The sequence below is a fragment of the Rhinolophus sinicus genome, chromosome 3 (assembly GCF_057876585.1).
Source record: "Rhinolophus sinicus isolate RSI-liver-muscle chromosome 3, RSI-T2T, whole genome shotgun sequence".
NCBI classification, from domain to species: Eukaryota; Metazoa; Chordata; class Mammalia; order Chiroptera; family Rhinolophidae; genus Rhinolophus; species Rhinolophus sinicus.
Window position 1 is genome coordinate 246,403 of NC_142503.1, and position 24,685 is coordinate 271,087.

Sequence of the window (24,685 nt, forward strand, 5' to 3'; positions counted from 1 at the left end):
TGTGATGGGGACATGGCAGGGGCAGACATCAGTGCCATGCTGGATCTGACACAGTGTGTGCATGGGGGAGGGGAGAGACGTAACCAGAGAACCACCAACTTCTGTGATACAGCAAGGGGACAGGTGCCACACAAGCACATTGTGTGTGTGTGTGCGGGGGTTGGGGGGGGCATGCCTGCTGGCAGTTTTGTGGGAAGGCCAGCTGGCAGGCCTTTTGAGCCAAGACCTGAAGTGACCAGCAGGTGAGGGAGAGGGGCGGAGAGGGTGGGACAAGGTCCTGTAGGGCTGGCAGGTCACAGGTGTGAAGGGAGGCAGGGCCTGAGTGGGAATGCCCCTGGGCTGTGGTTGGAAGGTGTCCAGTGCTGCAGGGCAGGAGGGGGCCCTCATGGCCCCCTAAGGACGCTGGCCTGGCAACACCCACAGGCCCTTGTTATAATAGCTCCCATCCCCCCCACCCTCCACCCCCCAGGGATTTGTGGTTGTTTTTGCACTTCCAGATTCACTCAGTCTGCAGCTTTTTTTTTTTTCACTTAAGGTTTTTTAAAAAATCATGCAAGAGTCTAAGATTTTAGCATAGCAAACTATCTCTTTGTAGTCTATGCATTTAGCATCTTAAGAAAAGTAACTGTTTTTGACATAAAGCCCATTTTGTCTGACACCAGCTTTCTAGGCCCCAAATGGCCGTGTGCAAACCTCCTCCACGCCTAAGGAGCCCTTATTCATGAGGTTTCCTCATTTGTAACTTTTGCTGTGTTAAAATCCATCCACTTGTGTTCTGATAATTGATAAATTTGGACATATCTCTACTTGTTTTGTGTTCGTAGTTATAGAGACCATTGGGCATTTCTGCCTTTCCTACTATCCATATGGGACTGCTTGTTTCCTGTGTTCCTCCCCCCCATTTGTTTGGAAGTCACAGCTCCGTTTCTTCAGTGGTTATTATTAACGTGGGTTTCACAAAGTCTAAGTTGGACCTAATTAAGGTCCCTGTTCCCCCAGTACAGACAAGGGTCTCAGGACGCTGCAGAACAAGCCGCCTCACTCCCCTCCTGCTCCTGCCAAGGCGGAGGGGCCTCTCTAGTTTGCTTCTGCCAAGGAGTGAGTTTCAGTGAGAGCTTCTAGGCTGAGGAGGGCATAAACCCCAGTGAACTGCAGGCCCCTAGCTATGAGTTCTTGGGGGCCTTTCCCGACTTGGGGCTCCTAGTACCTGGAAAAAATCTGCTTTTGGGGTTTTGTTCTTTCCCCTGGTCCACTCTCGCACTGAGGGTGCACCCTTTGAGCATCCTGGCTTCGTGGAGGAGTGTCGGAGGCCACCGGTTGGAGCTGTGGCCCCATCTGCCCCGTATCGGTATGAAAACCCCATCCTGGGTGTCCCCCACACTCCTGCTCCAGCAATGGTTTTGCAGTTTTTCCCCACCTCACTCTCTCCTCTCTCTGCTTCTGTCCCCCCCACACCCCCACACCCCATTCCCCCAGTGATTTCCTGTGCTTGCTGGTGAATTCTCCTGTGCATTTAAAAAGGTGAGCGCTATTTTTATTGTTCTTTACAGGAGGCTTTTTCAGTTATTTGGTTTGCCAAAAACAGAAGCCAAAAAAAGGTCTTTAATCAAGGTTTTGTGGTTTTAGTTTTAAGGAGGAAAAAAAAGAATGTCCTTTAACACAGCACACTACTGTTTTTTTAAACAACAGGAATTGATTCTGTCACGGTTCTGGAGGCCAGATAAAGCGTCACATTTTTCACCATTCCTGGTGAACCGAGGAAATTAGGGACGCGGGTTGCGTGCGTCTCCTACGTCCTGTTTAATGTTGCTGTGTTGTGCAGTGACAGTCCTAAAAGCTTTGATCATTTTGGCAAATTTTTCTTCATTAGTTTTCAAAATGCCACTACCGGTATACCTCCAAAGTGTTTTTAACTTGTTTACATTCATCGCTCAACACAGTGCTCTATTTTCACAATCCCTAGGTACAGACGAAACAGTATCTGCCACGACTCGGTACAGCGAGGCTCTGCCCCTGGTCAGCCGTTTGGCAGCTTGTGTTTGTGCGGCTGTGGCGATGGCGGGGGGCGCGCACACCTCCATCCTCCTGCCCCCCCCCCCCGCTGTGCGTCCCGCCTCCCTCCGCGCCGCTCCGCTCCCGTCCCCGCCTCCCTCCCGACTCCTTCCCGCCGCACCCGCCGACCTGCAGGCGGTGCGCGGTCCAGTCCAGTCGGCAACGGTGAGAAGCTTCCCGTTCAGTCCGAGTCGCGGCAGACAGTGCTTCTTCCCACAACACACAAGCCCCGACACCTTTCTAGCACGTTTTCTCGCCGGGGAGTCGGGTGCTGGTCCGCGGGCTTCTTCCGGCCTCCGTTCCAGCACCGGCCAGCGAAGCCCCTGCTCCAGGACCCCGGCCGGTCCCGGGACCGCGCAGCAGTGACCGCCAGCCCCACGCGGGCTGCCCCCACGCGGGCTTCGATCTGTCCGCGCTCCCAGACGGGCTGAGACCATTTCTCGTTCCAGCTCACGAAGCAGCTGCCGAGTGACACGGAGGGTGTCCGACGGCTGCCCGCCTCGGTCGCCCGTTTGCTGCCTGCCCGCCGCGTGCCAAGCGTTGTCCTGCAGACAGAGCCCCTGCGACAGTGTGGCGGGCGGACGTACACAGAACGGGGGCAGCCGCAGAGGCAGCCGTGGGGAGGGCGCGCGAAACCGGGTGCGGCGAAAGGTAGCGGCCCGGAGAGGTCAGCGACGGCCACGGAGGGGACGTGCGCGACACCGCGGGTGACGGGAGTCCGGGAGACGCGGTCCGCAGGGGGGACGCCGGTGCCCGACGGGAGAGGCCGGGCCGGGGCCGGGGGCCGGAGGCCGGGCGGGCACCGACCCTCCCGCCCGCAGTCGCCCCGCGGGCAGGACGCGCCAGGCGCGTCCCGACAGTCTCCGCCGGTGGGCGCGGCTCGTGGGCAGAGACGCCACCAGGCCCCGCCCTTCCGGCGCGCGGCCGGAAGCGGAAGTGGCGCAGGCAGCTCACTTCCGGGCGGGCGGCGGTGGCGCGGACGGTGAGGCCCCTGCGGACGCGGGGGTGGGGCGGGGGTGGGGCAGGCGCGGGCCCCCAGGGGGTGGTCGCCGGCCTCCGCCGCGGTCCCTCCCCGGGCTCGGCGGGCAGGCGGGCGGGCGCGGGCCCGGGGCGACGGCGCAGCCCTGCAGCGCCTCGGCCGCCGCAGCCCCGCGTCTGTTCCGGCGGCGGTCGGGCGTCGCCTCCCCGTGGGCGCCGCCGTGTCTTCCTCGCGCCGGGCTCCGCCTCGCGTCGGTGCCCGTCCGGTGCCGAGGGCGCCCGCTGCCTCCGGGGACGACGGCCGGGAGCGCGGGCTCCCCCAGGCCCGCGGCGCCGTCTGAGGCGCCCCGCCCGGCTGTGCTCCGCGAGCGGCCCGCCAGCCCCGCAGTGCAGGCCGTGCAGGTGTTGGTGGCGGAGGCCAGGCTGACGGCGTGTCCAAGCTAAACGGAAACACAAACAAACAGATGAGGGTCGTGTACACGGGTGGACGTCCGCTTAGGAGGACGCCGGCTCCCAGGCGCGGCCTCTGGCGTCTGTGTGTTTTTCTGCCTTGTTCAGGTTTTTTGCATCGTTATCCATAACTTCATAATCAGGAAAGAAAGACAGTGGTGCAGTTTGGTTCCGTTTGAAAGAAATGAAAAAGCATGTGGTGTCCACTGGGCATTATTTAACACAGAGGCTTAGTGGAAGCTTTCCTGCGGTCCGTGATTTTCTGAGAGCGTGGGAATGGGGAATGAAAAACGTGGGGGGGGGCCTTTCTCGTGACTGAGAAGGTGCATGGAAATGGAGGCTCCATAGCTGGAGTCGAGGGGAACGGATTCTTCCAGAACCCTCTCCTTTGACTCACCAAATACACTTTTGGTTCCATGAGCGGGGTGTTGGTGGCACAGGGGGTGGAGGCAGGTCAGCTTGGTGTCGGAGCGTCTGTGCTCTGTACCTGAGCTACGCAGGGCGTGTGCCTTCTGCACGCTCCCCGTTGTCTAGGGCTGTTAAGTAGTAGCAGATGGTATTTTGGGTGCTGCAGACAGGATGTGTGCCGGGACTGCCGCTGGGCTGGTGAGGTGCATGCTGTCCTGTGCCTCTGCGTCCTCAGAGACGTCCTGGCGCAGCTGCCCCACGGGCATGGCCACGGGCTGGTGTGGAGGTCCCCGGACTGAGAGGTTGGCCCTGGCTGGGTGAGAGAAGCACCTTGGAGACTGACATCTGATACGCTGAGTGGTCTGGGGTCCACAGAGACGCCCTCCACTCGCTCACCTCCTATCCCTGAGATTACCCCGTGCCATTTAAAGGCAGAGCGTTCTCCATACTTGCGATCGGAAGGTTTGTGTTTCTAATGAAGGAGTTGGTCATCCTAGTTTAGCGTTCCTTCAGGCTTCGTGACTGAATGATCTCAAACGCTGTCCCCATAGCTCCATTATGACTATTGGGGGGTAAGTTCTGCACCTAACATTTCTCCCTTCCTAACTCTCCTGTTCCCCCTCCCCCACGCACAGGGTCCCTCTACTATGACAGTTTCAGAGATCCGGCCTGCCTGTTCACCATGAAGGAGACAGACCGGGAGGCTGTTGCAACTGCGGTCCAGAGGGTAGCTGGGATGCTTCAGCGCCCGGACCAGCTGGACAAGGTGGAGCAGTACCGCAGAAGAGAGGCCCGCAAGAAGGCCTCCGTGGAGGCCAGGTTGAAGGTATGAGGCCGGAGAGGCTGTGGGCGCCTGCTTGCCGTCCAGGCAGGACAGCCATTTATTTCGAGTTTCAGGTTCCTGTTTAGTGTCATTATCGTAATTTTGCTACAAATTAGATTTTGTAATTTGGAAAAAGGCAGAGTGGATCATTACCTCACTTAGTACATTCCTTCTGACAAGATGTTACCAATCAGTAGATTTACAAACAAGATGTGGGAATATTAGAATCACCAGCGGAACAACCTTTTTAAGCACCTGGAGGTGTCTATCAAACGTTTTAAAAAAAAAATACTAGAAACGTAACAGCTCTTCTTAGTTTATTAGGAGCTCGTCTGCGAAGTGCCTCCAGAGAGCGTTTTGTTTCGATCTTGTCAGCACATGCTGTGGCAGGTGCCCTCCTGCTGGCCCTGGGGTGGGAGGGGGAGCAGAGTTAGACACTTCCCCAGAACGTGTGAGAGTGGGGTGAGAAAGAAAACCGTTCTTCTCTAGGTGTTTCATGATTTGGGTTGGCTTTTAGCTTAATTCGTATGAAGAGGTGAGTTTCAATGAAATAACGCGTACCCAGTGCACTTACAAAGACGGTAACACCTGGCCTGCTGTCCTTGGTGGGCAGCAGAGGGGGCAGCAGAAGGGTCTTGAGCATTTGTCTTCAAGGAAAGTTAACTTTTCACACCGTTATGGCAGTGAGGTCTGCTCTCCACTTGAAAACATTGTTAGCATCCAGGTAAGGTCATGGCCCGCTGGATGAGACAGCCGAGGCCATTCAGTGGTAACAAGGAAGCATCCCAAAATCCGTTGGATGGATTTGGAACGGCAGTTTCATATTAATTTTAAGAGTGTGGACCTGCTACAGTTATAGTCAGAATTTTAATCTGTTCTGAAACTTGTGGGATTAACCAGCGATGATCAGTAGTGACTTAGAAACCTTGTTTAGTTTGTTAATTATTTCTAAGTGCAGCTTAAGACTCCTGAGCGAAAGGTGTTCCTGACCTCTTGTGCCACCCGGTCTTTCCTTTCCAATCCACCTGCCACTGCTCCGTCCCTTCTGACTGTACGGCTCACTGGGGGGCACTCTGAGGGACCCACGGAGTAAGTCCGCGTTCCAGGGGTCGCTGCAGTCTGCACTGGGGCTGGCCGTCCTGGAGCTGAATGGCAGGAGGCTCCTCCCCCCAGAGCTGAGGAGCCGGTCCTGACAGTTTCTGCCCCTAAGAAGGCCGGGTAGGCACCTGAGCCCCCTGGGAGATCATGCATGGGCCCTTCTGAACCTGCCATGTGAGGGGTGACAGCGGGACCCGCGGGGCACACGCTTGGCGTCCATTGTCTTCAGGCCGACGGTCTGGACTTAGGAAGGTGTGAGGTTTCCTCAGAAAGCTTTGGAAGGCGTTGTTCTGTTCCACGGAAAAGAAGGGTGCGCTGCTTGGGCATCAGGCCCAAGAGAGTTTCTGTCTTTTCTGGGTACCAACTGTACCCTGCTTTTGAAATGTCTTGTGCGCTGGAGCCTGCTGGGCCTATGGGGTGTGTCCCTCGCCTGCTCACCGCCCGCTGTCCCCCAGGCCGCGATCCAGTCGCAGTTGGACGGGGTGCGCACGGGCCTGAGCCAGCTGCACAACGCGCTGAACGACGTGAAGGACATCCAGCGGTCCCTGGCCGACGTCAGCAAGGACTGGAGGCAGAGCATCAACACCATCGAGAGCCTCAAGGACGTGAAGGACGCCGTGGTGCGGCACAGCCAGCTCGCCGCCGCCGTGGAGAACCTCAAGAACATCTTCTCAGGTAGCCAGGCCCCGCTTCTGTGCTGGGGGGACAGTGTGGTTCCCACCTGCAGTTAGTTGCTGCTTTGGAACGTGGATGGAAATGGTCAGCTGAGCAAGTAACGGTGCGTAGTTCTCTGCTTGGCACAGAAATGGGTAACAAGGCAAGCGCCGTGTCAGCAGCACCCCTCAGCGGCCGTGTGGCTGTCGGGAGAGCAGTGGGCAAACCGGACCGCCAGGTGCAGGGAATAAAGAGGCACCATCCCCTTGAAAGGAGCTTGTGGTCTGGGAGGAGCTGCCCTGTGCCCAGATGGGACGGAGTGAGCACCCCCCGAGGGAGAGGTGGTTAAGGAGAGTAGCAGTTTTCCCGGAGGAAGAGTGGGCACAGGCCAGGGCCCAGGAGAGTGGGGACAGGGGAGGGGCCGGACTCGGTGGGGCCTTGGGGCTCCTGGGGGTGGTGTGGGGGTGATCCTTTATTACAGTATCTCCCAACACCCCCATAGTGTGGGAAGAATGCTCCATGGCCTGCCGTCACCTGGGGGGGGGGGGGGGTCTCCCGGTGCAGCACAGCCGCCTCACGGGTACTGTGACAGGAGCTCCTCATCCGCCCCCCAGGGCCCGTCTCCCCTCGTCCCCTTGCCTCTGTCATGGCCACCAACATCCCAGCAAGAGGCCTGCCTTGGATGGTCTGGCCCTTTCCTTTCCTTCATCCCATGTCTGCCTTGAGCGAGCTCTTTCTGCCTTTCCACACACTGCTCGAGCCCTGAGTGTAGCCTGGTGTGGTTCTTCCCGTCTGCCCACTGCTGTGATGGCCTCGCTCCTGCCACGTCGTACCTTGGGGACCTGTGTCCTGGACTCCTCACACCTGGGCAGATTCTGGTGGCAGCACTGTAGAATACCTGGCCCTACTGCTTCCTGCGTCCTCATCTTCCTGGGGTCATGACCGAGTTGCTTCTCGTGTCCCCCCAGGAACGGCACAGCACTGCCAACGCTGGGGCGGGGGGATGACTGGTGACTGCCTGCAGCTGGAACAAAGTCCCCACGCTAGCCTCTCCGTCATGACACTCAGCCAGGGCCTTCCCAGTTAGTGTCCCTCCGCTTACACTTCCTGTTTCCTTCCACCTTGTAACGCTAATGCCAGGTGACCACAAGGTTCCTTTACCAGAAGCGGTTCATCCCCAGAGTTGATTGAAAATAATCCTGTTCCCTTGATGAACAAATGCCTCCATGTGTATGTGTCTTATTAGGGTGCTGTGCTTGGCTCCCGTAGACTTGACACGTTGCCTGTGTTCAGTGGTGCCATGCACACAACCCCTCCCACCCCCTGCCATGCACACGCTTCTCAATGTAAAATACACATGATACGAAATTCAGCGCCTTGACCAAGTGAACGGCTCTGTGGTATGAAGTCCTTTCACGTTGGTGTGCAGCCATCACCACCCCCCTCTCCAGAACGCTGCATCTCACACAACTGAACCTCTTTGTACAGTGCTGTATGTCCACTGTAGCTCAGAACTGGGAGAGAAGGCCCTGGAACTCTGCGCCCATTAAATGAGAGCCCCCCATTGCCGCTCCCGCCAGCCCCGTACTAGTTAGAGGTCTACTTAGATGTTCTGTTCTTGGTGATTTAGTCTCTGTAGGTTGTGCGTGTCCAGGAAGTTGCCACTTCATCCGGGTTATCCAGTATGTCAGCACAGAACTGGTCGTGGTCTTAGAATTGGTAGTAATATCCCCACTTTCATTGCTGATTAGAATACTGGAATCTGTGTTCTTGTTTTTCTTGACCCATCCAACTAAAGGTTGTCGGTTGTGGATCTTTCAGAGAAGTACCTTTTGGTTTGTTGATTTTTCTCTATCATTTTTCTGTTCTCTGTTTTGCTCTGTTCTAATTGTTACTGTTTCCTTCCTCCCATAGCTTTGGGTTTAGCTTGTTCTTCTCTCCGAGTTCCTTGTTGATTTGAGAGCTTTCTCCTTTGTCACGTGTTGGTAGCTGTCCACTTCTCCTTGAGCGCTGCTTCCCGTGCGTCGCCTAATTCTGGTGTTTCGTGTTTTCATTTTCATTTGTCTCCAGTATTTTCTAATTTCGCTTGTGATTTTTTTTTCTGTGACCCATTGATTAGGAGTGTATTGTTCAATGTCCACAAATCTGTGAATTTTTCATCTGTGACAGATTTCTGACTTGATCCATTGTGGTCAGAGAAGACACTTGGTATTATATCTATCTTTTAAATCTATTGAGATTTAATTTGTGGCCTAAGCTATGGTGTGTCTGGAAAATGTCCCACATACACTTGAGAAGAACATGTGTGTAGCTGTTGGGTAGAGTGTTCTGTATATGTTTGTCAGATCTAGTGGCTTTCTTGTGTTGTTTAAATCCTCTATTTCCTTACCTGCTGCCTGGTTCTAGCTATTGTTGTGAGTGGGGTATTGAAAACTCCAACTGTTATTGTACAACTCCCTGTTTCTCCCTTCAATTCTGTCAGTTTTTGCTTCGTATATTTTGATGGTCTGTCTTTAGGTGTGTAAATGTTTACAGTTGTTGTATAGTCTTGCTGGATTGAACCTTTTATTAATACCAGGGGTGCCAAAAAAATGTATACATATGACTTGTAGTCATCTTTTAATATTGGTTTATGTTGAGTATTGCACTTTTAATAGTTTTTGTCCTTTCTTAAAATGTGTATACATATTTTTGGCACCATCTGTATATACTTCTTTGTCTCTTGTAATTTTTTTATTTCAGCTCTATTTTGGCTGCCCTTGCTCTGTTTTGATTACTGAGTTCCATGGACTCTCTTCCATCCTTTCACTTTCAATCTGTGTTTCGGATCTCCGGGGAGTCTCTGTAGACAGCGTACAGTTGGAGTGTATGATTTTTTTAATCAATTCTACCAATCTGTCGTTTGATTGGAGAGTTTAATCCACTAACATATAAAGTTACCAACTTGCTGATAAGGAGACAAATTCCCATTTGCTTTCTCTGTGCCTTACAGCTTTTTTTGTCCGTTTTCTGCATTATTTTGTGTTTCGTTGAATTTTTTTTTTGTACTGAAACATTTTAATTCTTATTTCCTTTTGTGTATATTCTATAGCTATTTTCTTTGTGGTTAACATTGTGGGGATTACATTTAACATCCTGAAGTTATAACACTAATTTGAATTTATCCCAGCTTAATTTCAATAACATACAAAAACTCTGTTTCTCTACAACTCTGTCCCCACCTCCTTTCAGTTGTTGATGTCACACAATTGCATCTTTATACATTGTGTATAAACATAGACAAGTTTTTTTTAATACCAAAACCATAATTTCCCAAAACATAGGCAAGGTTTTTTTTAATACTTTAGTCTCAAATTACATAGGAAACAAAATGTGGGATTATAAACCAAAATTACAGCAGTACTATATTTGGACTAATCATTTTTTTCTCTAAATGTATTAAATGTCTCTTAAATTGCATACAATAAAAAATAGAATCACAAACCAAAGTTACAATAATACAGTGGTACCTCGGTTTTCTAACATAATCCGTTCTGGAAGACCGTTCAAGTTCTGAAACGTTAGAAAACTGAGGCACGTTTTTCCCATAGAAAGTAATGCAAAGTGGATTAATCCGTTCCACGCCTTTAAAATCAACCCCTAAAACTGCAAATTTAGCATGAATTTTACTATCTAATGATACCATAGATCCATAAAATTTACGGCATTCGTAAACCGAAATGTTCGTCAACGGAGACGTTCGAGAACCGAGGTACCACTGTACTAGCTTTTACAGTTACCCATGTACATATCTTTACCAAGATGTTTGTTTCTCCATACGGCTTTGAGTTAGTGTCTAATATCCTTTCATTTCACTTTCAGGACTCCCTTTCAGGGCAGGTCTAGTGGTCATAACGCCCTCAGTTCTTGTTTATCTGGGACTGTCTGAATTTCTCCTTCACTTGTGAAGGAAGTTTGTGCCAGGTATAGGATTCTAGGGTGACAGTCTTTTCCTTTTAGCATTTAGAATACACCAGCCCACTGTCCTCTGTGCTCCAAAGTTTCTGATGAGAATCTTACTGAGGATCCTGGTGTGTGATGAGTTGCTTCTCTCTTGCTGCTTCCAAGATTCTCTTGCTGTCTTTGGTGTTTAGCAGTTTGATTATGTGTCTCACTGTGGGTCTCTGAGCTTTTCCTGCTTGGAGTTTATTGAGCTTTTGGTTGTTTATATTCATGTCTTTCACCAAATTTGTTAAACTTCCACCATTATTCAGATAATCTGTCTCCCCTTTCTCTCTCCTGGGCTCCCCCGTGTGCATGTTGGTCAGCTTGTTAGTGTCCTGAAGGTCCTGTGGGCTCCTTTCACGCTTCTTCAGTCAGTTTTCGTCATGCTGTCTGCTAGTTTGCTGGTTCTCTTTTCTGTTGGCTCAAATAGGCCTTGAATCCCTGAAGTAACTTTTTATTTCAGTTATTGTACTTTTTAGCTCCTGAATTTTGGGGGGTGGTTTCTTTTTAGACTTCTCTCTTCATTTATAGTTGTATTTCCATTTTGTTTACGTGTCGTTTTCTTGACTTTCTGCACACCTTCCTTTAGCTCTGTGAGCATTTGCAGGCTTAAGGTCTTTGTGCAGTAGATCTGCCATCTAGTCTTCGTGGAGGACAGCTTCTCTTGGTTTAGCTCTTCCTTCGAGCCTCCTTACTGTCCTATGCTGTTGTCTGCCTTGTGATTCTTTTCATTGAACAGTGGACGTTTGAATCTAATAGTGAGATAACCTGAAATCAGATTCCTTTCCTCCCCCAAGTATGCCGATTTTTGTTCATTGGTTGATTGGTTTATTTTGAGTGCTGTAGGCTGTGTGTGCTGAGGATTAGCCTGAGATTTAAACCTAAGGTCTTCGCAGGTCTTGTCTGAGCCTGTGCCTTCGCCTGGGGCTGTGCAGCCACATTCTCAGTTCCCCTGTATGTGAAGTTGCTTTGGAATGACCTAGTATTTAAACATCTGCCTTCCAAAAGAGAAAAAGAAAATTGAAGGGGGTAAAAGGCACTGGTCCTGGAAGTCCTCTGGAGGGGGAGGGCTTTCAGCAATGGGGGGGGGGTGGCAACAAGGGGCCGCTTCTGTGTGTGCACCTCTGGGATCAGAAGCAGCCACAGCAGTTGGAGCACAGTCCCCAGGATTTGGAGCGCAGGGTCCTTTTGGCGCCCCTGGCACCCACCCAAGCTGTGTGCGCGCTGCGCCAGGAACACGGGACGGGCTGGGGCAGGGGCTGGGGGACGGTGGCTTCGGTAGACTCTGAAGTTGTTGGGGGGGTGGGGGTGGAGGGTAGGCAGACCCCGGTGCCCCCTGCCCCGCCATCTCCTGCCATCCTGCACCTCCCTGGGTAGTGTTCACAGTGCCGCCTTGTGCCTTTCCTTAGTGCCCGAGATTGTGCGGGAGACCCAGGACCTCATCGAGCAGGGGGCGCTCCTGGAAGCCCACCGGAAGCTGATGGACCTGGAGTGCTCCCGCGACGGGCTGATGTACGAGCAGTACCGCACCGACAGCGGGAACACGCGTGACATGACTCTCATCCACGGCTACTTCGGGAGCACGCAGGGGCTGTCCGATGAGCTGGCCAAGCAGCTGTGGATGGTGCTGCAGAGGTCGCTGGTCACCGTCCGCCGTGACCCTACCTTGCTGGTGTCCGTAGTCAGGATCATTGAGAGGGAAGAAAAGATTGACAGGCGCATACTGGACCGCAAAAAGCAAACTGGCTTTGTCCCTCCCGGGAGGCCCAAGAATTGGAAGGAGAAGATGTTCGCCATCCTGGACAGGACCGTGACCACCAGGATCGAGGGCACGCAGGCGGACACCAGGGAGTCCGACAAGATGTGGCTTGTCCGCCACCTGGAAATCATCAGGAAATACGTCCTGGACGACCTCGTCGTCGCCAAAACCCTGATGGTTCAGTGCTTCCCGCCCCAGTACGACATCTTCAGGAGACTCCTGGGCATGTACCACCAGGCCCTGAGCATGCGGATGCAGGAGCTCGCGTCCGAAGACTTGGAAGCAAATGAGATCGTGAGCCTGCTGACGTGGGTCTTAAACACCTACACCAGGTAGCTGCACTTGGTCTTGTGTTTTCTTTTGTGGACACTGACGTAGGCAGGTGCTGTGGCTCTGCTCGGGGCAGTGGCTTCATTTTCTAGGCCGCCTGTGGGGAGCTCATCCTGGAGGTGAGGACCCAGCCTCTGGCTGGGTGAGTGCTCGTGTCGGGGGTGTCTCTGTCTGTGTCACCTGGCCACTGACATCAGCCCATGTCCGGCAGTCTAGGGCAGGGTGCACTGGGTCCTGAGTGTTCGCTGTGCCCTAGCCACTTCCTCTCCATTGGGACGCTGTGAGCAGGTGAGGACATGGGGCCCAGAGGTCCTACAGAGTCCCCTGGCTGGTGGGACACCTGTGCACTCCTCCCCCAGGTTTGGTTTCTTCTCACCGGTTTGCTAGAAAAATCACTTACCCTTTTCACATTTCAGCCTTGGGGCTTCGTCATTTCACAAAAGGGACATGAACCACTTCATGTGCACATCAGTTTGAGGTAGGGTTTGAAAAACGAGGCAGTGTGGGGCGGGGCGGGGGGTATCCCGAAATTCTTTAAGATTCGCTAGTGGAGAGGAAAGCACATTTTGGGAATAGAAAACGGTACAAGTACTGCGCTGGAATTCTTTCAGCCTGTCTTGTCACTGGTGTGCAGAAGTGAATTAAACCCCTATAGTAGCAGTGAGGTTTCAGGATTTGTTTGTGTCTTGTTTGTTGTTTGGTAACTGCTTATAGTAGAGAATGTGTACATTTTAACACAGAAAAACAGACAGTATCTTCTTAATGACTCTTATCGTGGCTGGGGCTTTCGGAGCCCTGTGCTGCCCTCGCACAGCCAGGGAGTCCCAGCCGGTAGTCCCCTCCCTGCAGCTGTGAACTACACCTGTCATCCGCATGGAAGCACCATTATGATCATCTTCGTTTTGTATGTGGAGAAACTGAGGCACAGGGAGCCATGTGCCCAGTTCACACGGCCTGTGAGTGGGAATAGGATTCGAATCCAGGCCCTGGGCCCTCGTCCATGCTCCAGCCACCTGACCTGGGGCGTGCATCTGTGTGACATGCCCAGTTTCTTGGGTGGTTTTGTTCTTACCACACTGGGAGCACTTCCCGGACCTTGGGACTCTGGACAGCTGTCCTGTTGGTCACCTGTCCCAGCCCAGCGCACGCTCTAGGAAAAGTTGGGCTGCTTCATGCTATAGACATTTTCACGCTGAGTTCCGGTTCTTGGGTGAAAATAATCTAGGTTAAGTTGATAGTCTTTTAACGTTTGCGGAATTTTATGAAGTGCTTTTTCAGTCGGCCAGACCTTGGATTCCCTATGTGAAGTGGACTAGTGTCATTTCAGTCCGTGCTTAGGGAACGCAGTGTAAGGCAGAGGAATTTTCTGAGCAGCCGAACCTTGGGCTTTTAGAAGCCACCCATGTGCGCAGGTAGTAAGTGTTCCTAGGAACACTTTTTCCTGAAGGTTCGCTCACACCCCTGCCTTCTTGTCATTGTCGCTAAGCATGGGCGTTGGCACAGTGACACTCGCGCTGACTTGGGCGTCACTGTGGATGTCGTGTTCTCTGCTCTGGACGTTGCTCTCCAACTTCATAGAACATATCTGTTCTGCACTCCTGTTTGCCCCCCGCCCCCCTGGGAGGCGCCAAGCGTAGAACAAACAGGTCTCGCCCTCACGGGGCTCCCCGCACTGACTGCAGCTGTGAGGGTGCACGTGTCTGCGTGTGGAAAGGCACGGCAGCGTTTACCGGAAAATTGTCTGCCTGTGTCGTTAGCCTTTCTCATCCCTGCTTCTCCCATAGCACAGAGATGATGGGGAACGTGGACCTGGCCCCGGAAGTGGATGTCATTGCCCTGGAGCCTCTGCTTTCTCCAAACGTGGTCTCTGAGCTGCTGGACACGTACATGTCAACTCTCACTGTGAGTAGAAAGAGCAGTGTGCAGCCCTGACACAGGCTGTGCGCAGTGCCGGCCGTTGCGCCGGCTCTCGGAGTCAGACTGGGACTGGAGGCAGCGGCAGAAGCGGGCGGAACCCTACCTTGACGTTGGCTGTTTGTGGGAGTTTGGGTTCGCTGGTCACTTGAGGAGAGTGGCCCCGTGTCCAGTCCTGGATCTGGAAATTGTGTGGGGTGTGCATTCCACAGGTGCGGACCCCCGCCTCTGGCTAGAGGAGTGTCCTGTCCCCAGTAGGTTGGCGAGACCCCGATGCCCCACTGATGGGCAGTGGTGCTGGCCAGCCTGTTAGGGCTGAGTCCAGAAGTGGGAGGTGGCAGTTAGGGCACCGAGTGCTGCCCAGTGACCCCAGGCAATCTCAGAGCAAGATGAGGTCAGGCCCTGCTTCCTTGGCCCCCGCACCTGCAGACAGAGGCCCCCGCCCGGAAGCAAGAGGAGCTCTGCACTCCGAGGTGACAGCTGGTGTCTGGTCTTCACGGTCTGGCCTGCCGGAGGCCGTCCGCCTCTCTGCTCCATGTGCTTCTGACAGACCCGGCCTGCCCACGCAGGGTTGGTGGGCGGAAGCTGGCGGGGGCACCACGCACTGCGATCGGCCCTGGGGACGACTTGTCTGGCGTCCCCTTGTTGGGTAGCAGGGATTCCCAGGGTGCTGTTTGGATCTGCAGCTGCCCCGCTGTGCCCTTGGCTCAGGGGCCTGTTCTTCTCTTCCTTCCCATCATGCTGCACTTCCATAGTCAAACATCATTGCCTGGTTGCGGAAAGCTCTAGAAACAGACAAAAAAGACTGGGTAAAAGAGACCGAGCCGGAAGCCGACCAAGACGGGTACTACCAGACGACACTCCCGGCTATCGTCTTCCAGGTACCATCTGTGCGAGTCTAGGGCTCATTCCGGGGAGTTAGTGGGTCTGCGGGTTTTACAGGTGAACAAGGTGCCTTGTTTCGTAGCGAAGCCTGCCCAGTGCCCAGACCCTGCTGTGTCTGCAGCTGAAGGCACTGAGGATCGTACCTGCCACGTACTTTTCCCAGGGTCACCGTACTTTTCCTAATCCTTTTGGACTTGATATGGAACCTAATTCTGTGTTACTGGTTGGTGTGCGATGCTCAGATTTCTGAGTTTGCTTGTTTGGAGTTTCCTGATATTGTAAACAGCCAAGGTGTGTCTCCATAAATGCCACAAAATTGAGTCTAACCTGACGGGTTTGGGAAAGAGCCCTTTAGACTTGAGCAAGAGTCATGCCTTCTTACGGTTAATTTACTTTCTAATGCCAGACCGCCTGCCGGTGGCCACCAGTGCCCTCCTCTTGTTCTTTGGACCGTGGCGTTTTCTCCCTTTGAGTGTGGTGCTGACAGTAGGGGGGCCGAGTCTTGTTGGAATATTCATGTGGCACTTTGCTGACAGGGCCGGGACTCCAGCCGACAGAGCTGAGTGCTGGTTGTGTTTTTCTCTGGGTGCCACCATTAGTTAGCTATAGGTCCTCACCCTTTCTTTTACTCTGGAAACTGTGGCGTCATGACAGCTGCTCTGACAAGGACCTGGAGTGAGCACTACCTGCCGGCCCTGCCCCTCAGCTGCAGTGTGTCCTCCTAATTCTTAACAAATCCACGGCACAGCTCACAGCACAGCCCCTGGCACCCGTATCACCACCTCCTTGGGCCCCATCTCTGTTAGGTTCCCCCACATGGAGACCTGCCTGTTGGTGGTAATTAGGAAATGATTCACTTGGTTTTGTACCTGATGAGAAAGTTGTTTGTTTAAGTAATTCTGTGGTTTTTCAAGTGGTTTCATTTTTTTCTCTGAATTTAAACTGTCCTAACAACTAGTGAGCAGACGAGGGGGTAATATCATGGGAAACCTGTGCTCTTCTGAGTCTAACTCATAAATTCTTCAACTTTCAGATGTTCGAGCAGAATCTCCAAGTTGCTGCTCAGATAAGTGAAGATCTGAAAACAAAGGTACTAGTTCTGTGTCTTCAGCAAATGAGCTCTTTCTTAAGTAGGTATGTATTTTTGCCAGTGTGCTCATTCTGAAAATGCATGTTTTTAAAAATTAGAAGCAAAAACGTGTTGCTCCTAATACGCCTGCTGTTAGAAGAGAACTGAAGGCCGGGTGATCGTACTCACCGTCTTCTGTTAATAGAAACGCAGCCTTTCTCATTCTGATTCACGGAGCCTTTTGAGCGGATTACGCAGTCCCCTGAGAGCCAGCCTCGTCACCAGGAGTCAGGGTCTCCTTACACACCTACCCTTCCTGTTGCCTGAATTTCCGGGGTGGGGGGTGGGGTGGTGTTTGGCAGGGGGACAGCTCCAGGCCCAGAGGTCACTTATGTTCCCACACGGGGAGGGCCCCTCCAGCAGAGCCAGCCCTGGATCAGGGGCTCGGGAACTTTGTCTCCAGGACACCTCCTTCCCTTGGAATTGCTCGTGAAGAATTCCAGACCTGTGCAGAAGTAGACGGAACGACATAAACACAGGTTCAAAAGCTGTGCCTTCAAGTCCCCCTGTGCCTCCCCTGGCCCTCCCCTCCCCTGCTGACATGACTAAGGGAAATCCTAGACATTGGGACGCGGCGGCGTTTCCCCAGCGCTGTCCACCCTGGCTAGAGCGCTGTCGTCCCACACAAAGCGCATGGTCGCTCCACGGGCCCTCGAACAGCGGGTTGCAGACACCTCCCTTTATGGCGTGGGGTCCTTTGGGTTCTCAGGTCTCTGGAGCAGGGCAGAAACCCTTCCTCCTCGTCACGCCGTTGGCTGGTGGGGCCTCACTGGTTGTTTCGTAGGGTGACCAGCCTCCCCCTGCCTGCTCCAGGTCCCGTCGGCCGCAAAGCACAGATGGCTCTGAAGGCTGGTGTGCCCCCCTTCCCCCTGCTCACTGCTGCTTTGCAGGAGCCCTGATGTGGCGGCACAGTCACCGTGTGTATCCCTCTGCCCTGCCGGCCCAGAGCTGACAGCCAGCCCCTCACTTAGAGTCCCCACCAGCCTCCTTCGGGCTGGTGGCCCGAGGCGGTCATTCCTTTAGAGGACGAGGTGGCCCTGTGCTGTAAGGAGAGGGTGTCCCCTCATCTCAGCCTGTGCCTGCGCAGCGTCCCGGGCAGCAGGCAGTGCCGAGTGATTCCCTGTATGTGGTGCCAGTGCGGCCCCCTCGGAAGGCCTGCCATGCCGTGGTGTCCGGTGGGGCGTGTGGGAGCGTGCCCAATGGCATGTGGCCATGTCAGCCATTGGTGTTTGTGACATCTGAAGACTGATTGATTTCTCATTTGGTGCATTTAGGGAGAGGTTCAGGAAGGGACATTTCAGCCAGCATTTGACAGTGTTCCCAGGACTGTTGTATGAGTTTCTGGGCGAGTTGTGACAGATAAAATGAGCTGGTGTTTCCCCAGCTGCACACAGGCACCCATTGCAGAGGTGCTAGGTGCTACAGATACAGCTTTTATTGGTCCATTTAAAACAAGCAGCATCTCCAGTTTCCCGTTAGTGTAGGGCATCCAGAAATTCTTGTACTCCTATTTAAAGAGTCACCTGGTCGGGTGTCTGGTGTGGGACGCACCTGTGGGGTGCCATGGGTCGTGCTGTCGGCAGCCCCTGCCCGCTGAGCGCTCGGTGACCGTGTCCCCAGGTATAGAGACGAGACCCAGCTGTACAAGGAGGACCACCTGCGGGAGCGGCAGAACCCGCCCTGCTACGTGCAGTACATGGTGGCCATCATCAACAACTGCCAGACCTTCAGGTGCGGGGCAGTGGGCAGCAGGGGGGTGGGGGCGGGCCACGGGCCGGGGTGCAGCGGCGGGTACCTCAGTCTCCTGAGCCACCCTGTTCCCACAGGGAGTCAGTCGTCAGTTTGAAAAGGAAATACTTGAAAAGCAGTGGGGAGGAGGACGTGGCCCTGAGCCAGCCCAGCATGGACGGCGTGCTGGACGCCATCGCGGACGAGGGCTGCCGCAGCCTGCTGGAGGAGGTCTTCCTGGACCTGGAGGTGGGCGCCTGCATCCCCCATGCTCAGGGCCCTGGTCTTCTGTGGAGGTGCTCTGTGTGGTGCAGACCCGCTGTGGTTCTGCGGCGCAGCTGCCTAGGAGTTCTCAGTAACTGCAGTGGTTACAGTGGAGTCTCGTGTCGAGGGAAGACGCTGCACTTCCTAGCACAGCCTGGTGGCAGGCCAGCCCAGGTGTGGGCCTGGCGCTCACGTCGCCTAGACCAGGCTCAGTTCTGAGTAAAGATAGAAACCAAAGTTATTAACAAAATGCAGCTAGCCTTGTGTCAGAGGCGTGATACACTGTGAACAAGTAAGGCTTCTTTTAGAGCTATGGAGATGGTTCAGCATTTTGTAGACATGTGGGCAGAAAGCAAAATATGTTTAAAGAATAAAGCCATGGTTACCTCAGGTCCCCTGGGAAGGAGCTCCTGGATGATGGAGCTTGTAGGATTGTTTCATGGTGTCTGCAACTTTCTCGAAAATGGTTTGGAAAACAAATGAAATGTATGCCTTTGTGGAATCATTTCAAAATACACAAAAGACAATGGGAAAGTAGCTAAAGGATGTGAATAACCACTTCACTGACAAAGGACCACAGGTGTCCTAAGCATGAAACACACACCCAGTGTTACTGCTCTTCAGAGAAATGCACGTTGCACTTGGCATTCGTAGCTTGGCAGGATGGCAGGAGGGACTGTCGCTAGCTCTCGGGGTCGTCAGGGCATGAGAAGAGCTGCTGTGTGTTCTGTGTACAGTTGACCCGTGCGGGGGGGGGGCGGCTTGGAAACACTGAATCGGGGTTTAGTCTGCATACTTTTGGAGCAGTTCCATTTGTAGGAATTTCACTTGCACAAATGTACAAGTTCACTGCAGCATTCTCGGTAATTGCAAAATGTGAGAAATTGTAAATGTCCGTCAGAATTGAGTAAAAAGATGACCAAATGTCCGTGTCACAAGTACACGTAGTCATTGAAGGAAATGTGTGCACCCATGTCTGTACACCTCACAGAGGAGTGTGCTCACAACCGTGCACACTCACGTCAGAACAGGCAGGCAGCGCCTCCCTCCTGACGCACGTGATCTGGGGACAGTAGAGGTGACGTGGACTGGCCTGTGCTTTGCAGCAGCACCTCAGTGAGCTGATGACGAGGAAGTGGCTCTTGGGCTCGAACGCTGTAGACACCATCTGTGTCACCGTGGAGGACTATTTCAACGACTTTGCCAAAATCAAAACGCCGTATAAAAAGGTAAGTGTGGGGCGGGCACCTGCTGGGAGCCCACCTGTGTGCTGGAGCCCACGTGTTGTCTTGTAGAATGCAGTGTCAGGTTAGTTCTGGAGCAGAAGTTCACAGGAGGTTTTATTGACCCAAGATAGGTAGGGGCCATCAGTGTCTAAAGAGAAGATGGCGGTGGAGGTGATAGGGCTCCTGAGTGAAGATTGGACCATGCATCTACCTTCATGCTTTCTGACACCCCACTAACCCCACACTGGCGCATGGCCACAGATGCCAAGCCCTGCAGGTGGGGCAGTGGCCCAAGAGGCGTGGTCCCCTCTCCAGATCCCCGCCAGGGCACCCTGCGGCTGCCAGCCTTTCTCCTCCAGCAGAAGCCCCGTGACAACAGGGAGCCCATGCGTCACCTGCTGTTGGAGTCTCCGAGTCTTACCGGAAGCCACCGCTGTGTCCCCAGCCAGGGTCCTCATCCAGGGCTCGGGTGTCCTTCTCAGGTGTACTCAGGGCCCTGCCTGGTTTTTGCTGTGTAGCTGTTAAAAGTGTTACTTTGTAAAATCGGGCTTTCCACCTGTTTAGGAACGTGAGTGGTTTTGTTTTCTTTTCCCCCCTTTCTTCCGCCCCCCCCGCCCCCCCCCAGTCTGGTTCAAGCCGTTGTTTCTCAGTCTAGTTGTGTAGGACACAGCTCCCTGGCGCAGGCTGGTATTACGAGTCTTGCGCTCCCCCCGGCTGAGGCAATGTGAGTGGTTTTGATATGTTCACGTCGCATCCAGACACTAAAACTTTCTGATTGATCCTGGGTTTGTCTGCAGGTCCTTTCTGGTCTCTGCAGGCAGGTGGTTCATCTATGACCATGACTGTGTTCATTTCTGGTCCTTACAGCTTTTATGGCCTCTCCTTGTCTTGCTGCTCTGGACATGGAGCATCCTTGTCTAATTCATAACTTGAAATTCTTCTGCCATGACACATGGCACCAGCAGGGAGACCCAGGTGTCTTAAATCCGCCTGGCTGACGGGTCCCTTCAAACTCCAGGAGCCTCTGGTGCGGAGAGTGGTGAATCTCCTGTTGTTTGCACAGTTTGGGGGTTCTGCTTTTTTTTCTTCATACATTTTGTGCGTTAATAGTTGGTGTTTGATCCCATGTGTGGAGTCCTTGGGCCGGGGGCTGGTCTTGGCCGACGTCCTGTCCTGGGGACTTGTCTCCTGGTATGAGTGGAGCTCATGCCTGAAGAGAGAACGTTTGTTCTGCCGGAACCTGGGGCTGGTGGCCCCACGCGGCTGCTGGGTGCCACTTTGTTTGTCTTCTGTGGGCCATGGGGCCCCTCCCTTTGGCGCAGGGAGTGGAATAGACACAGCTTGTTTGGCCTGGGACTGATGCTGTGAGGCTTGTCTTCGCAGCTTTATTTACACGTTTGTGGTGCCTGCCTGGTGCCACCTCCCACTGTGTGCTCAGGTGTTGTGAAGAAAGCAATGGCCTCTCTGAAGCTCCCCAAATGTGCGGACGGTTCCTCTTCTCTCTGAAGCTCTGTCACCATTTGCACAGACCACTAGTTAAACAGCCTTCTGGACAAGGCACAGTGTCTGCTCTGCTGAGGCATGTCGGCCTGTGGGGGCCGGGAACTGGCCTGGGACCCCGCCCCCCAGGAGCCCGCACTCCACACCCCGTGCAGTGCCTGGGAGACAGGCACAGCTGGGCGCGTGAAGAGCGGCTGACGGGCCACCAGAGGGGTGTGCTGACGCGTGGGCAGGAAGCCATCCTGCAGTGGCATCTGCTGCTGGAGGGACATGTCAGCAGGGGCTGCAGGCAGGCTTGGCTTCGGGGCACTCGATCCTGTTTGCGCTGAGGTGCAGGGCCAGTCCCGTGGTGCCCACTGCGTGGCTCCTGCCCACTGCAGCCCTGTCCACAGCTCTGGTCACCACTGAGGGCTCTGGCACACTTCTCCAGAGTCTGGTTCCTGTGTTCACTGGGGACCAGGAGGGGCGCCCTGCTGTACTCGGCTGTGCTCGCAGTGTGGTCAGGGCCTCGGCTGCACGGCGCTGACTGTCCCTGTCCCCAGCGGATGACGGCTGAGGCGCAGCGGCGTGTGGTGGTGGAGTACCTGCGGGCCGTCATGCAGAAGCGTATCTCGTTCCGGAGCCCCGAGGAGCGTAAAGAGGGCGCCGACCGGATGGTGCGGGAGGCCGAGCAGCTCCGCTTCCTCTTCCGGAAGCTGGCTTCTGTGAGTGCCACCGCCAGCGCGTGCCCTGTCCCGAGCTGTCACTAACAGGTGCCATTCAGCAGCTTCGTCCGGGCCCACCCGGGCTTTCCAGGCCAGTGGTCACATCAGTCTCATCAGGAACCAAGCTACCGTGTGACTCTTTGTTCCTGTGTGACTAGGAAGAGATGTGTGCACATCTGACCTGGGGGTTGGGGCACATGCTCAGGGCGGCAGCTTGTAGACTGTTCTGCTGGCAGGGCAGCAATAGCCGGACCTCAGCTCCAGACACAGTGCTCAAGCATCCCCTCCCTCATGGGAGGTGCTGGTGACCCCAACCCCGCCTCTGCTGAGTGTCTCACGGGACCCGCCCTGTGGGGATGAGTCTGAGGTGTCTGTGGGAGGGGGCCGGCTTGGTCATGAGAGAGTGAGAGCCACAGGTTGTGCTCACCGCCTCCGTGCTCTCTGCAGGGGTTTGGCGAAGACGCGGCTGGGTACTGTGACACGATCACCGCCGTCGCCGAGGTGATCAAGCTGACGGACCCCTCCTTGCTCTACCTGGAGGTGTCGACTCTGGTGAGCAAGTACCCAGACCTCAGGTAACGCTTCTGTCTCAGCTGGAATGTGGGGAGCAGAGAGGCAGGGTTTTCCTCGGGGTCCTGGGCATTAGGTGTGACCCCAGGGGTGACAGTATGCCGGCTCCGGGCTCCTTCAGGGATGAGCTGGGCAGTTGCCAGCTGTGAGCAAGGTGGGCTTCTGGGCGCAGTGGCGGATGTGTGATGTCTCCTGTGCCATCCTGCAAGCCCTCCCTGGTCCCTGTACCCCATAAGGGTTACAGTGTGGGTGGGCCCGGCAGGAGCTCGCGGTGCGTGGGAAGGTGGCCGAGCACCGTGGTTTTAGGAAGCTTGTGCTATGCTTGTGATGGACTGAAAGAAGGGAGCCTGTGTGCCACGCCTGCCAGGACACCCTCCAACCCAGCCATTGCTCTGGGCTGGCTTTTAGGGGCCAGAGCCAGTGCTGCTGTGCCGTGCAGCGTTCTCCCGCTGTGGTCAGTCCGTTTAAAAATATTTAGGGAAGCAACCTGCACATAAACTGTGGTTTTCGAGTAAGAAAAAGACCACAGTTGTGGGAAAACCCAGGCTTCTCTCCCTCTGATGGGACATGGGGGCCGGGTCGGGGTGCACCTGTCACCTGTGCTGTCCACCCAGTCCTGGGGCCGGGAGGCTCACGTCAGTGCAGGGCCGAGCGAGTGCAGTGCACCCCACACCCCTGCCGTCTCCCCCTCCCAGGGATGACCACATCGGTGCGCTGCTGGCCGTGCGAGGGGACGCCAGCCGGGACATGAAGCAGACCATCATCGAGAGCCTGGAGCAGGGCACCACGCAGGCGAGTCCAAACTACGTGCCCATCTTCAGGGAGATCATGGTCCCCAGTCTGAATGTGGCCAAGCTCCTCAAGTAGCCCATCGCTTTCCAGCCCAAGTCTGACCCCACATTCTCCACCCACCCTGGGAAACGTGACAGCCAGCGCCCCGGTGCCGAGCACATGGCTCCCTAGAGGACAGGTGCTGTGGTGGCAGCTTCTGGCCCCTCGTCCTGTTGTGGACGAGGGTCATGAATTGGGCCCTCTGGGTGCCCGCCTTCTGACCTTCTGCTGCTTAATAAAGGTCAGAGCTGGAGGCATGAATGTGCCGGCGTGAGGTTTCTTACGGGCGACCGCATGGGCCCCACTGGTGTCCCCACAACTAGGCAGTAGCCCTGGTACCCAGCAGGGGCGGCCGTGCGAACAGCAGTGTCAGGTCCAGTGACAGCAACGTGAACGCAGCTTTCCATCTAGTGCTATCAGGATCTGGGAGCCGTGCTTACTCCTGACAAGGGTCCCTGAGACCTTGCTGTCATTCAGCCGTTTCCATGGCGTCTGCTTTCAGCGGTAGCCCTGTTTTACACATTAATCTCCACACCAGGCTCATGGGAAGCTACACTGGACAAACGGTGAGCCCATGACCCCCCTCACCGCTGTCAGTGAGCAGATTCTGCAGACGGGTGGTGCTCTGGTGTCTGTGTGCAGCACAGGTCCCCAGGTCCTGGCCAGTTCAGGCAGGAGGCGCCCGAGCTTCTCTGTCCCCTGCAGGACGTCTCAGGTGCAGGGTCAGTGGACACGGGCTTTTTCCTCTAAGACATGCCCGAGATGGCGTTTTCATTTCATGAAAAATTCACAAATAGAATCAAAACTCAAGTGGAACTGAGTAACTGAAAATTAGATGCCGTTTTTACAAGTCTTGGCTCAGGAGAGATGGAACCTTCCTAAAGGTGTCAAGCTAACGTCTATGTCTCCAGAAATGTATTAATCTGGGTCCTACTTCCGACCTGCTTGGAACGGCATCTGGCAGTGCGCAGTAAGAAGTTTTAAGTAATTGTTTATCGTCATTGATCATTGCCCCTTTAATAATAAAAATACATTCTTTTCACTGCAAGCTACTTCTGGAGTAAATGTTCAGGGTGAGTGTTCAGGTGCTGACAGCACCCAAGTGGTACGTGTTGTGTTGGCCGGTGTCCTGTTCTGATTGTGACAGTGACTGGTCACGCCCGCTTCGGGGACGTCCGCAGAATAGTGGGCGAAGCATTGGCTGCCAAGCTGAATGCCAGTGTCAGCACAGTCCCCGCAGTGGGTGCACGTGATCACGGGGACAGGCTCGGATGTGCTGGCACGGTGGGGGGAACCGTGTTCCTGGTGGGTGGGCAATGGGTGTCCACGTTGAAGGCCAGTGCCAGCCTCGCACAGGCTGCCAAGTACCCTGAGCTTAAGGACAGGCAGCCTGCAGCC

General features: G+C 54.5%; 1 protein-coding gene across 5 annotated transcripts; it reads left to right on the plus strand.

The window, feature by feature from the left end:
- Nucleotides 1-2,772: 2,772 nt before the first annotated feature.
- EXOC3 (exocyst complex component 3) lies at nucleotides 2,773-23,544 on the plus strand. Of its 5 annotated transcripts, XM_019744596.3 has the most exons (14): nucleotides 3,099-3,588; nucleotides 4,124-4,350; nucleotides 4,524-4,714; nucleotides 6,265-6,484; nucleotides 11,857-12,538; nucleotides 14,321-14,438; nucleotides 15,206-15,331; nucleotides 16,369-16,469; nucleotides 18,085-18,195; nucleotides 18,291-18,441; nucleotides 19,563-19,685; nucleotides 21,725-21,886; nucleotides 22,334-22,461; nucleotides 23,152-23,544. In XM_019744596.3, exons 3-14 carry the CDS (start codon nucleotides 4,571-4,573, stop codon nucleotides 23,321-23,323), a joined length of 2,238 nt encoding a protein of 745 aa, XP_019600155.3. In that variant the 5' UTR covers nucleotides 3,099-3,588; nucleotides 4,124-4,350; nucleotides 4,524-4,570; the 3' UTR covers nucleotides 23,324-23,544. The 5 variants fall into 5 exon arrangements, with proteins under 5 accessions (XP_074185258.2, XP_019600156.3, XP_019600155.3 ...); XM_074329157.2 differs by lacking the exons at nucleotides 3,099-3,588; nucleotides 4,124-4,350 and adding an exon at nucleotides 2,773-3,034; XM_019744594.3 differs by lacking the exon at nucleotides 4,124-4,350.
- The last annotated feature ends 1,141 nt before the right edge of the window (nucleotides 23,545-24,685 follow it).

Coding starts and splice junctions, on each gene's coding strand:
- EXOC3 (XM_019744594.3), top strand. CDS start 3,495: ATGAGGGTCGTGTACACGGGTGGACGTCCGCTTAGGAGGACGCCGGCT. Junction 16,470..18,084: donor ATGAGCTCTTTCTTAAGTAG/GTATGTATTTTT, acceptor CCGTGTCCCCAG/GTATAGAGACGAGACCCAGC. Junction 22,462..23,151: donor AGCAAGTACCCAGACCTCAG/GTAACGCTTCTG, acceptor TCCCCCTCCCAG/GGATGACCACATCGGTGCGC.